At 36.6% G+C, this 12,516-nt stretch overlaps 1 protein-coding gene across 1 annotated transcript; it reads left to right on the forward strand.

Annotated features, from left to right (window-relative positions):
• LOC129258909 (nephrin-like) lies at positions 1–4,439 on the forward strand. The gene has a single exon (XM_054897147.2). It carries the CDS (start codon positions 729–731, stop codon positions 2,274–2,276), a length of 1,548 nt encoding a protein of 515 aa, XP_054753122.2. The 5' UTR covers positions 1–728; the 3' UTR covers positions 2,277–4,439.
• Positions 4,440–12,516: the final 8,077 nt, after the last annotated feature.

Genomic DNA, 12,516 nt, shown 5'->3' on the forward strand with positions numbered 1-12,516 from the left:
AGAGAGATATTTCGTCACGAAAAGACGCAACCATTCCTAACTCGGGATCCCTTCCCTCGTCTTTAGCAAGTGGAAGGATATCGATTGGCTTTGATGGCGGAAGATGTGAAATTTTACGCTTGACTATAAGTCAGTATAATATTCTATCAGTATACCAAGGACGACTGTAGTATGTATGCATGCATAAAGTCTTGCATTTAGTAGAGTGGTAGATAGATTGAAAACTCGAGGAAAACCTGGTCACTCAGTGCGCTCAGCTATTGCTTCAGCGGAAGAGAGTTCGAATGCACCCCTCATATCGAATGGTATGTTCTTATTCAAAAGTTCGATGAGCAAGAGTGATTTTTGACAAGGACCGCACCCCGGTGTCTTTTATTTCCCCTTTCTTTAACCCGCCTCTCATTCCGATGGAGGGAACGTGTTTGGTTATTCATTCTTAAGTAAACAGTAGAAAAAAAGAAAATACCTTGCTTTTTTCTTATGGAGTCAACCTGCATTTCCTATGCAATTGCATAGACACAGAATAACTCCCATTTGTTTTTAAATCGCATTTGATTAAGCATTCATCCATGGACAATGACTAGTTTTCGTATACAGCGACAGACAAGCCCGTCTTTAGTGATACTTTATGACCTATTAATATCAGAAGCCGCATCAGCTTCAGAGGCTTTTTGAACCCGTGGCGCTAGTATTGGTTTTGGCGACATAGCGAAAGTTGGAAAGTTAAAATGGCGCCTCGCTTTGGATCACTGTGCTATATTGTAGTTTTGATAGAGCTGTGTCTCGTTCATCACAGTCTCCAGCAGATCAATCCGATTGTAATGGGGCCTGTGGACACCGAAGCCGCAGAAGGGACAGATGCAGTCTTCTACTGTAAGGTGCGAACAGGCCAGGGACTCATCGTCTACTGGATCGTTGACCGGTCCATCGCGGTAGGACCAAACGTGAACAGGAACAAAGCACTGCCGAAGTACGAGATATTCGGGAACCCCTCAAACGGATACTACAACCTGAGGATTAAAAACGTCACGCTCGACGACGCTTTCCAGTACGATTGCCTGGTCGATGCTCAAGGTGGGGGATCGAACTTCGAAGCGGGGGCGACGTTGAGCGTCGTCAATCCAGCCGAAGCGCCAGCGGGCCCGTCATGTCTAGATACAACTGCTAATGAGATCGTGTTGGATGAGGGAGACGAGCTCGGAAACTACCGATGTCGGTCTAGTGGGGGTCGGCCTCTTGGGGAATTGAAATGGAGCTTGCTCCGCTCGGATCAAACCCTTGTTGATGTGAATTTTGATACGCAGGTGGACTCGTCGCCCTCAATAACGGCGACGTCGAGCTCGTACACGATGACAGCGGCAGATCACGAGTCCCAGTTGGCGTGTTCGCTCACGCATCCGAGCCTCAACTCAGATGCTACATGTACTGTCCCATCGGGCTCGACGAAGCTCATCGTAAGGCACTTCCCCATCATCGACTTCGGTCCTCGTCTTGACGTCCACTACCTTGAGACTAAGAACGTTACGATCAGGTGCACAGCTACCGCTTACCCTGGCTTAATCTCCAACGTCCCCGAGCTCACCTTCTCCGATCGTAGCATGCTTCTTGAAACAACACTCGTGGAGGAAGGGGCCATTGAAGCCGTCATTCGGATCTCCCAACGTTCCGACGTCGGCAAAAGCATCAACTGCTCCGCCACAAATGCGATGGGGACCACGACTACGACGCTCGAGATCGAACTCACTCCCGTTCTCCCAGTCTGGCTTCTGGTGGTTCTTATGATCATAGCCTGTCTTATAGTTCTGCTGCTGTCCCTCTGCTGTTGCTACTGTTTCTGCAACGGCTGCAAACCAAAGCCAGCCGATGACCAACCTGACCTCGGCGACTTCAAGGCTGCCGGGTACGACGTCAGCGAATCTCGATCAGCATCCGTGTTCCAGCCCAACGGTTTGAACGGCACCGACCTGCGTCCCATCAACAACGACGGCGACAGTTTCGATGATATGCCCTTGAACGATTACACGGAGTATCCCCCGCCTCCTCCCGTCTCCGACACCACCACCGGGTTCAATGACCACGAAACCGGCGAGGTCAATGATGGTTACCTGTCACCGGATGCTGAAGACAGGTTTCCTCCTATGATCGAGGACGAGCATCTGATGGGTGAAAAGAGGATATCATCCTTCAAACCTGATGACATGAATCTGGCCCCATCTCCTCTGCCGTCTCTCGATCTAGCTCCGCCTAAACCTATACCAATCGTCGAAGACGAATGATGTCACAATGCTACTTTGTCATTTTGGAGTTCTTCACTCCTTAACATTGTTTTTTTATGATTTTGGATAAACCAACAAATACTGGTTTTGTTAAGACGATTCTTTGAGTGTCCAATCAACAATAATTCTATGTAAAATCAAAATATATATTCTATTGATGCGTTACACGAAAGTTGTTTAATAACAATGTAAAAATGCATTAATTAGCAGTTGATTTAGTCTCGGATATAACATTTTGTCGTCTCCCCATATTATCTTATTTTGAAGTTCAATTTCAATTATGCAGCAATAGAATTTCGTCATCACAGTTGATTGATCATTGTATTGATTGCAATTAGGAGATATTTGCATGATTGTTTTCCTTTCAAACTCAAAACAATACAAAGAATGTTTGTATAGTGTACACGGTCCCGCGTGGTTGTAGCATTGGCCTAGATTCTCACCAAGCAAAATTCACATTCACCTAATGTTTCATAATGAGGGGGAGGGGGCGTCAGCCGTTAGGTATAAATTCCAGAGAACTGATTACTCAAAAGTGCAACAACTAACGCACTTTTTTTCCCTTCCGTTTGAGGTCCTCTTTCACTTTTATCTTGTCTTTCATTGTTATATTTTAGTACCTAATGTTTAAATGCCTTACGAACATTTAGGATTTTATCCACCATATAGGTATAATGTAATCATATCTCTTTAATGGGAAAATGATTACGCGTTATTGTTATCAACAAGGTTGAAGAGAAAAATGAAATGTAACAGAGCGAGACAACACGCAAATATCAAAATGTTTCTCTGTCAAAAGAAGACATGTTAGGTTGAATCAGACTGAATTACATGGCAAAAGACTCGGTTGAACGAAATTAAATTCCCAAACCCTGTTTTTTTTTAGACAGTATTGCCGAAACGTTAAAAGAAAACAAGATTTAGGGTTGTTAAGATTTTTTGTAGTTATCGGAAGAAAAATTATATCCGGGTACGATTCAACTACAATTAATTTCGTTCCAAATGCTTCAATCTGATTAATCACAGACATCAGATACGCAGCTCGATCAACCCGATTTTCTGGGGGTGTTTTTCTTCAACTTTGTCTAGATTGATTCTTGTTTAGTCATGTTTCATAAAGGCAGCTTGTCTTTAAAAACATCATGTGTATTGATGTTTCTGCAAAGAATATATATCATCGATGTATAAATATCAAATTGTGAGAAGTCGTTTTTTTTTTCATTACCACTACTCACAACACGTACGTATTATGTATGCCTATATCCCATACTACGCACCTTGAATGGTGAAAAAATGTACTGTTGTCAAGACATCAAAGATGCGTTGCCATATTAAATGTATTCATTACGTAACCAACCCAGAAAGAATGATCGAATCATAAAAAGCTAATTTATAATCTGTCACGTGGCTGTGGGGCTTTGATCTATCTTTTTTTACAGCAAGCACGTGTCACAATGGTGATAGTAGTTTTGGAAAGTGTTGATGAATCCCATTGGAGCATTTTCATGAAATAAATAGTCGGTCATTTATGACAGCGGTTATAAGCTACTGAAATCCTTGCATCTGATTGGCTCAGAACAAATTTGTCAGTAAAAACTAATGACTTGGCTTGAAGAAACACTTCAATGGTCTCCTTCAAGACATTGCATTTTAGCATTGAATGCTTTACAAATAAAATAACACAGTACATCATTCATTTTCTATAGAAAAAAATTGTATCAATACTCGTTGAGTAATATTGACAATCAGATATGGTATACGGTATGAAATATGCTTTTTGAAATATATGTATATGAATTTTATTTGATTTATATTTTCTTAAAGATTTACTGTTATCTACGATGATAAAGCAGTAAGATAACCACGAGGTAAAAAGGCATAGTAAATAATTATCGTGATTTTTAGATAGCAGTGAGAGACAACAATTTCAGCACCAGAATTTTCTTTTATTTTCGTTGTGTTTTGTAGATAAAATTTATATGCTTGAATTAAGCATTCTGTATATTTCAACGTGTTTTATTAATGTGTTAATTCTCAAATTTATGCTTCAAAATTGCAATATTGATGTTTGTAATATTTTGAGTATACATTATGTTCATATTTTCAAAGTGGCCTTACAAGAAATTATTCATTAAATGTCGTAAATGTTTGGTCCAGAAGAAATGTTTGTCTTTTATTTGTTGTGGTTTTTAGGTGTCAATTTGTTAAATCACGTTCCTGATGATTAGCGAGTCAAGACGACAAAACAAATATGGCAGTGGTGTTAGGGGTGGTGGTGATGGGAGTGGTGATGATGATCAGGATGACAACGGTAATGATGATGATGATGACTCTAGTGAGAATAATAGCGGAGACGATGTAAATAATTATGGTTACGACGGCAATGATGGTGAGAATGATAAAGACGATAATAATGATGATGATCTGATGATGATGATTATAATGATGAAGATGGTGGTGGTGGTGGTGATGATGATGACGATGGCGATGATAGTGAGAGTGATGACTTTTTTTATTGATAAGGGTTATGATGGTGAGATTGATAACGGTAATGATGAGACGATGATGATGGTAGTGATGATGATGACAAAGATGATGATGACGATGATGATGATGATGATGACGATGATGATGATGATGATGACGATGATGGTGATGATGATGATGATTATAGTGAGAATGATGATGATGAGGAGGAGGATAGTGAGGATGATCGTGAAAAGGATCTTGATCATAAAAAGATAATGGTGATGATGATCATATTGAAAATGATGACGATGTTGATGATTATGATGGTGGTGGTGATGATGATGGTGGTCATGATCATAATGAGAATGGTAATGATGAGGATGAATATGATGATAACGATAATTACTATGGTTCTCGATATCCGATCTGAATCAACTGGCAATGAAAATGTTGGGGATGGACGTATGAAACTAAATTTAATATGAAGTGAATGATATCAACTATTGAAAAAAATTCAGAAAAATAAACATTTCATATTTCGTTCCTTAAAACAAAAGTTCCATAATTATGACGTGTGATTACATATGCAATACACGAGCATTTAGACTCGTATCAATTACGAGGTCGCGACTTTTCCCTCTAAATTACTTATTTTTTTCTCCCTTGCTCTGCTCACTCGTAAAATCTAAAACAAGGTGGTTTGGGAAAGCAAGTGGTGTCCCCCAAAATATAAGACGAAATAACGCCCATGCGTGAACTTTGTTACATTGTTTTAAACTGATTACAGTTTTGCAAGTCTGGAATAAAGTTTATTTCCGTAGATATTCATCCGTCTTATTCTGGCTTGTTTGAGGAATCTTATAAATTGTTTTTGACTATGAACGAAATATTACTTCTCACCGATTCTCTCTTAAACATTAAAACCACTGTTGTTTATATTTACATATGGGTGGCTTGGACCTTCTACACTAGTGGAATTCACTGTCTATGTAGATTTATTCAAGGTGGTTTACTCAGTCTATATTGACTAATTACAGAATAGGCCTACACCGTGGTTTGGGGGTAAGCATTGTGCAGTCCATAGAGGTGGATAAAATAAGCTCAACCTCTATGGTTCAGTCATACAAAAGAACTTGGAAGGTCTTCCATCAAGTTGGTTTTAATGGCCCGTATTCTGAGCTCTGGTTTAACATAAACCGTAGTCTAAAGTTGTGGTTTAACTATGGAAAGCCAAATGTGACATCAACTTCTATACTTAGATGATCAATATATCATCACATTTGGCATTCAAATCGTAAAAAAAAATGAAATGATAATTACAAAAGACCTCTTCACCATTAAACCATGCAGTAAACACATTAAGAATTCAATTTTAAGCATTTCTGACACTCATAGCTTCCCATAATTTTAAACCAGACTTTATAGTTTATGGTTTCAATTAAACCAGAGTTAAGAATATGGGCCAATGAGAGCAGAAACATTGAGATCAACAATGAAAGAAAGAAAGTATACGTAAGCGATGATAAAATCAAGAAACAGTCATTGATAATTATGAATAGGAAACGTTAAGTAGACGCGTCTTTAGGTCACGTTTAAATGTGTCTACGGCTCGACGGATCGTTTGGAACATGGGGAACTACTTATGCAGGAGTCTGACTGCGGCATTGGATATTACAGAGTTTTTTGCATTGCGATGGTGCCTAATTCTGCAACATAGAAAATCTATTGAAAATGCCCGTCAAATCCCAATGAACAGCTGAGAGGTCTTTGTCGCAAATTCATGAACCGGCACAGTTGAGTGATCGTCGTAAGACTCTGGGTTGACGAAAAATTGCAAATATGTCTTTTGTCCAGATTCCAGGACAAAACTGCTGCAGATTTACCAATTTTATGACAAAGACTGCTTTGTTATGAAGGGTTTGAGAATATATTTTCTAAGTTGTAGAATCCGTTACCGTCCCGATTGCAAAAAACCCTAGTTATTTTTAGGCGTACAGGCATGCCTGCCTGCCTTTATGTTGAGAGCTCTTTTTTTTATCAATGTTTACCAGAGATTGGTAAATTTGTGTTTAGTCAGGGGCGTTGTACATTGGTGAGAGTCAGGGTCATTCACAAACAAAAAGGTGTGACGAACAATGAAGAATAGAAAAATCACTGTGTGTGTGTGATACGATGGGAAATATGTATTTAGTAGGACAAGGAATGTAGCAGTCTGTTAAAGGGTTGCTAAAGGTATGGTGTTTTTTGTTTTGGTATGATGTTAAAAGTTAGTGCAGAGAGATTGTACCCCCCCCCCCCACACACACACATACCAAAAGAGATTGGGGTGCCCTGTATGAATGCATTAGCGTAATGGGCCCAAAAAGTTGAGATGCACAAATGACGTATGTAAAAAAAAAAGTTTTTCAAATCTTTAAAATCCCAAGCGAGCGATCAATATTGACCCTTTGAAAAAAAATTTACAATGCATTTTATTGAATGCGAATCTGATTAATACCGTTTTAGAAAGAATCAGTCCACAGACTTAGCGCGTATAAATATTTAAGGCAAAATTACGAAAGCGATGGCTAATAAAGAACATATTGTTGGAATATTTGTGGACCTGAACAAAGCTTTCGATACTTTTAATCACAAAATATTACTTCATAAACAACATATAAATATTCGGAAACGCATGCACACCGCTGGTCAGAAGATTATTTATCACACACACATACAACAATGGGATAGATTCACCCTTTAAAATTGTCCGATGGGTAGTACCCCAGGGGTCAATTTTGGGGCCGCTCCTTTTCTTATCATATGTCAATAATATATCATATACCTCGCCCCTATCTTTTATCCTCTTTGCAAATGATACAAATATTTTTGTTTTATTCTCTCACAGAACTAGAAATTGTAACATCTACTTTAAATACTTTAAAAAATAGCTTCTGTCATCTTATACATGAATATTTTCCATCATACGTTTCCTTTTGACTTTAAGTTAACATGATATAAATTATGAACCATAGACAATTGTTGTTGCGGCATTTGTATTTTGCCCCCACTGATACATTTGTTAAGCATTCTATTTTTAAAATAGAATGCTTAACAAATGTATTAGTAAGTAGTCCATGTCCGCCTTCTCACTCTCGTCTCCCTCTCTCGTTCCCTTTCCTTCTCTTCTTTTCTCTGCCCTTTCCTTTGTATTGTTATTGTATTGTATTTTTGTCTATAGGCGTATCCCGCCACAAGCCTCAGCTTTTAGGGTAAACGCCTTCTTCTTTAAACCTAACAGGTAAATATTCATCTTCTTCGTAACAAACTGATTTTTGTATTAATTTATGTTTATGAAAAATGTAATTAAATGGAAGAAAATAAATGTTTATTTGAATGAATGAATGATTGAATACTAAAGTGTGTAAAGTGTCAATTTGGAAATGCAAGAAGTTGACCTTAAATATGAACAAAACACATTATGCACTTTAAATATTACAATATCCATTCAGTTAACAGTGTATATTATAACGATAAATAATTTTACCACAAATATGTGTGTGTGTATATAAATTATATGTATGTTAGTATTAAAAAAATAGTAAAAATAACGATGTAGCGATGTAGTGCATAAATCATTAAACAACGTGGTTAGGCTCCCATTTAAAGCCGTAGCTTGGGCAGGGGCCAAAATTGAAGTCTTCTTTGTGTCATTGGAATGACATTCAGATAATAACACCATCAATTGATACACCTCTTTAAAAATCAAACACGCATACCTTTCCCAAAGTAGAGAAAGGCAGGGGAGGTGGAGTTAGACAGATAGAAGCAATGAGGAGTGGGGGGGGGGGGATGCAGACAATAGTAAAAATTGTAAAAGAGAAAGGCTGACACATGAGGATAGTGACGAAAGTGACGCCGGTCTGAATTGTACAGTGTACCACGGATGATACAGCACATTTTGGTGTATTACATTCTACTAATTTTTTTGCTTCAGATATTTTTTGAGAAGGGGAGAAATGACAAATACATGTGGGCGAGTTTAAAAAAAATAATGGATGGGCGGGGCGGGGGGTTTGGGTGTACCCCGTCTTTGGATCCGTCATGTAATGACATTTTTGTGATTCTTTTGAGGATTGACCAAATTTGTTGTTAAGAGAAAATAAATGGTTGAAAAGATATATCGCATGAAATAAAACTCCGTCCTTATCCTTACGTCTGTCTGGAAATCTTTTTTTAATTGAAACACGAAATGCACCATAATACCTAATTTTATCTAAAACTTACACTAGTGGTATTTTCACTCAGAGTTCCTGGTTGCTCATCAAAGGATTTTTCGTATACTGTTCACCTTGTTCAAGGTATCATTGACGTGAGCTACATTCAATTATTAACCTTGCTCGGTTCAGTAATTTTATTATCTATCAGTTCGTAAAATGTTTCATAGTCTAAAAAGAAATGTTGATGATAACAACCTTATTATTGTTGCCAGAGGCGTAATGAGCAAAGAAAGACGAGACACACAGAAATTGCATATGTTCCTTGTCCATTATCATCCGTTAAAAGTCCGCTGTATCGTCTCTGCATCCTCTGGGCATCCTAGCAACTCAGATCCTCTGAAGCTGAACAACGAAAAGAGGGAGGAAAGATAAGTTACATGGAACGTCTATACATCGTTAGTATATCACGGAAATAGAAAGGATGTAAGCGTATGCTTCTCGTAAGTTAAGTTTTCAAAACCCCCGGTAACCCCTGCGGAGCTGTCGTCCACTTCCATCCATTTTCATCCGCAATGTTTCCGATGAACAACTGTTTAAATGACAAGTCCATCGCCAAAAAAAGTTGATTTGAAAAAAATGAGAAAAATCCAACAAGCATAACACTAAAAATTTCATCAAAATCGGATGTAAAATAAGAAAGTTATGACATTTTAAGATTTCTCTTAATTTAACAAACCAGTTATAGGCACATCCTGGTCGGTATGCAAATGAAGAGACTGATAACGTCATCCACTCACTCTTTTATTTTGTATTTAATCATATAAAATTTCTCCTCATTGTCAAATGAAACAACGATTAATTCCTCCCTGAACTGTGGAATTACCATTGTTTAGTACTATTATGGTTCAGTCAAGTTGGTCTTTAATGCCAAATCTGAAAAGAAATATTGTATAATTCAAACAATAAAAAACAAAAGAAAAAGTGAGTAAGGGACAACATCGACTGTCTCATTTGCATGTCACTGAGTTGTGCATACCACTGTTTTGTGAAAAATAAGACAAACTTTAAAATGTCATAACTTTTTTATTTTACATACGATTTTGATGAAATTTCCAGCGTTATGCTAGTTTGATTTTTCGCTATTTATTCAAATCAACATTTTTCTGGGATGAACTTGACCTTCAACATCCGCGCTACATACTACCCACGTCCGTTTCTTTTCCGTTATGTTTTCGCAAATTTTTCGCCAAGTTTGTCAATTTATGGAGCGGATGAAAACGGATGTAATGGAGCAACCCGCCAAATTTTGCTCGTCCGATGTGTCCTTTATACCTTGGTCACATTGGCTCTACGGCGGCCGTACGGCGAGTCGAAAACAGCCGTTTTAACATTTTTTGTACCAACTACATATCGGTGGTTTGAATTAAAGGAGAATGAAACTCTTGGAGCAAGTTAGCTTTTGTGAAAGCAGAAAAATCAAATAATAAGATCAACAAAAGTTTGAGTAAAATAGGACTAGAAATAGAAGAGTTATGAGCATTTGAATGTCGAGATCACTAATGCTATGGAGATCCTCCCACTGGCAATGCGACCAAGATCTATGATGTCACAGATGAACAACTCTCCCCTTTTGGACACTGAAAATATACCTCAAAACATCTCTTTTTGCTCATTCTAATCATATGACAAACGATTCATCAATGATATTTTTTTTTTTCTCTTTGCCTCTTCCTTGAGGATTTATTGTTTCAAAATATTTACATATATACATATTTACATAGGAATAACTTTTTTTCAAGAGTCAAATGATATAATATTTATAACAGGAATTACAATATATCAATAATTTTCTTGACCTCTAATACACAAAATTGTTTAGATCCGTAATGATTCAAATAAAACTTCAAATATGAAACAAATTCCGTGATCAATCTCGTATTGCTATGATTTAGATTCTGAAGGTTGCATTTTACATAATGATTATAAACTACAAACTGAGCAACATTGATCGTCAAATTAATAAGTTCAAATTTTGGGTTTTCTATTTTATACCCAATTAACAATGTTTTCATAGTTATCACCATTTCTTCTTTGAAAATGAAATAAATCATCCTCGATATGATTTTCCAATAAACTTTTATCTTTTTGCAAAAAAACAGAAAATGGCCAATGGTCTCGATTTCATTACAGATTTCGCATTGATTTGTATTTACAATTTTCCACTTGAACAAATTGTCTCTAGAAGGTAATATTTTATGTAACAGTCTGAAATTGAATTGCTTAATTCTGTTATCTTTTATCTTTTTGAATTTAAAATGAAGGATATCTTTCCAAACTAAATTTTCTGGCAATTTTAGTTGTTTTCCCCAGATGTCCAAAATATAAAAATCGACCTTCTTTTGTTGTAAAAACAACACATAATATTGTTTTGCTCTGGTGCAAGTTATATTAATACGTTCACCAACAGATGTATCAATTTCTTCTTGTTCTGAAGACTCATTTTGCTTTTCTTTCATCGTACTTATTTTTTCAAGCCAATGAGCAGGAAATGCTTTTTTTAATTTTAAAAATCTAAAACTAAATACTAAATTATCAACATCAAAAAAGTTTCTAAAAAATGATATATCTTTCCATTTACCTTTATATACAACTTGTTTAACATATAAAATACCAGCTTCTTTCCATTCCTGAAAATTTAAAGGTTGTCCATTTATTGTAATATTACTATTATTCCATAATGTTTCACGATATATATTTTCAACATTCTGCTCATCTAAATATCGTAATTGAGCCCATGTATATAGAAATTCAATATAAAACATTGGTAAACCCTTTTTTCGACAAAGCTTTAACATGTGTTTTGGATGACAATTCATTTGAAAACAGTAGGGGATTTCTCCTATGTAACTTAACCAAAACGAGAAAAGTGTTTTCCAGACTGCATCATAATTATTAAAAAAGGAATTTATCCAAGACAATATAAGTGATTTTGATTTCGAATATAGATCGATCATACCAAGACCACCTTCAACTATCGGTCTGACACAAATATTACGTTTAACTTTTTCACGCTTTGAATTCCATAAAAAGCAATACATTATCTTATGTAAACCCTTGCATATATAGTCTGGCATTGGTATAACCGAACCAACATAAACGATTTGAGGCACAAGTAAACATTTTATAATAATTATTTTACCATAGCATGTATATAGCATAGCATCAATGATATAATGTTGTGAAATCTCTGTACTTGTCCTCTCATAAAGAGAACACCTCACCTTGTGATAGACTCTATAAAAGTGAGAATATAAGTGCAATAAGTACTAAAGAAATGAGGGAGTTGTACGTGTGTGACATCACATATCTTGGTCGCATTGTCAATGGGAGGATCTACATGGCATTAGGGATCTCAATATTCAAATGCTCATAACTTTCTTATTATTCATTCAATCTTCCTCAAACTTTCAACAATATGTTTCTTTGATTTTTCTCTTTGATATGGATTCAGCTGGTTTCAAGTGTTTCATTCTCCTTTAAAATTAATAAAACGGCTGTTTTCGACTCGCCGT

This window comes from Lytechinus pictus, chromosome 4 (assembly GCF_037042905.1).
Source record: "Lytechinus pictus isolate F3 Inbred chromosome 4, Lp3.0, whole genome shotgun sequence".
NCBI classification, from domain to species: domain Eukaryota; kingdom Metazoa; phylum Echinodermata; class Echinoidea; order Temnopleuroida; family Toxopneustidae; genus Lytechinus; species Lytechinus pictus.

Excerpts from the sequence above, each read along its gene's own strand:
- LOC129258909 (XM_054897147.2), top strand. The coding sequence starts at position 729 with ATGGCGCCTCGCTTTGGATCACTGTGCTATATTGTAGTTTTGATAGAG.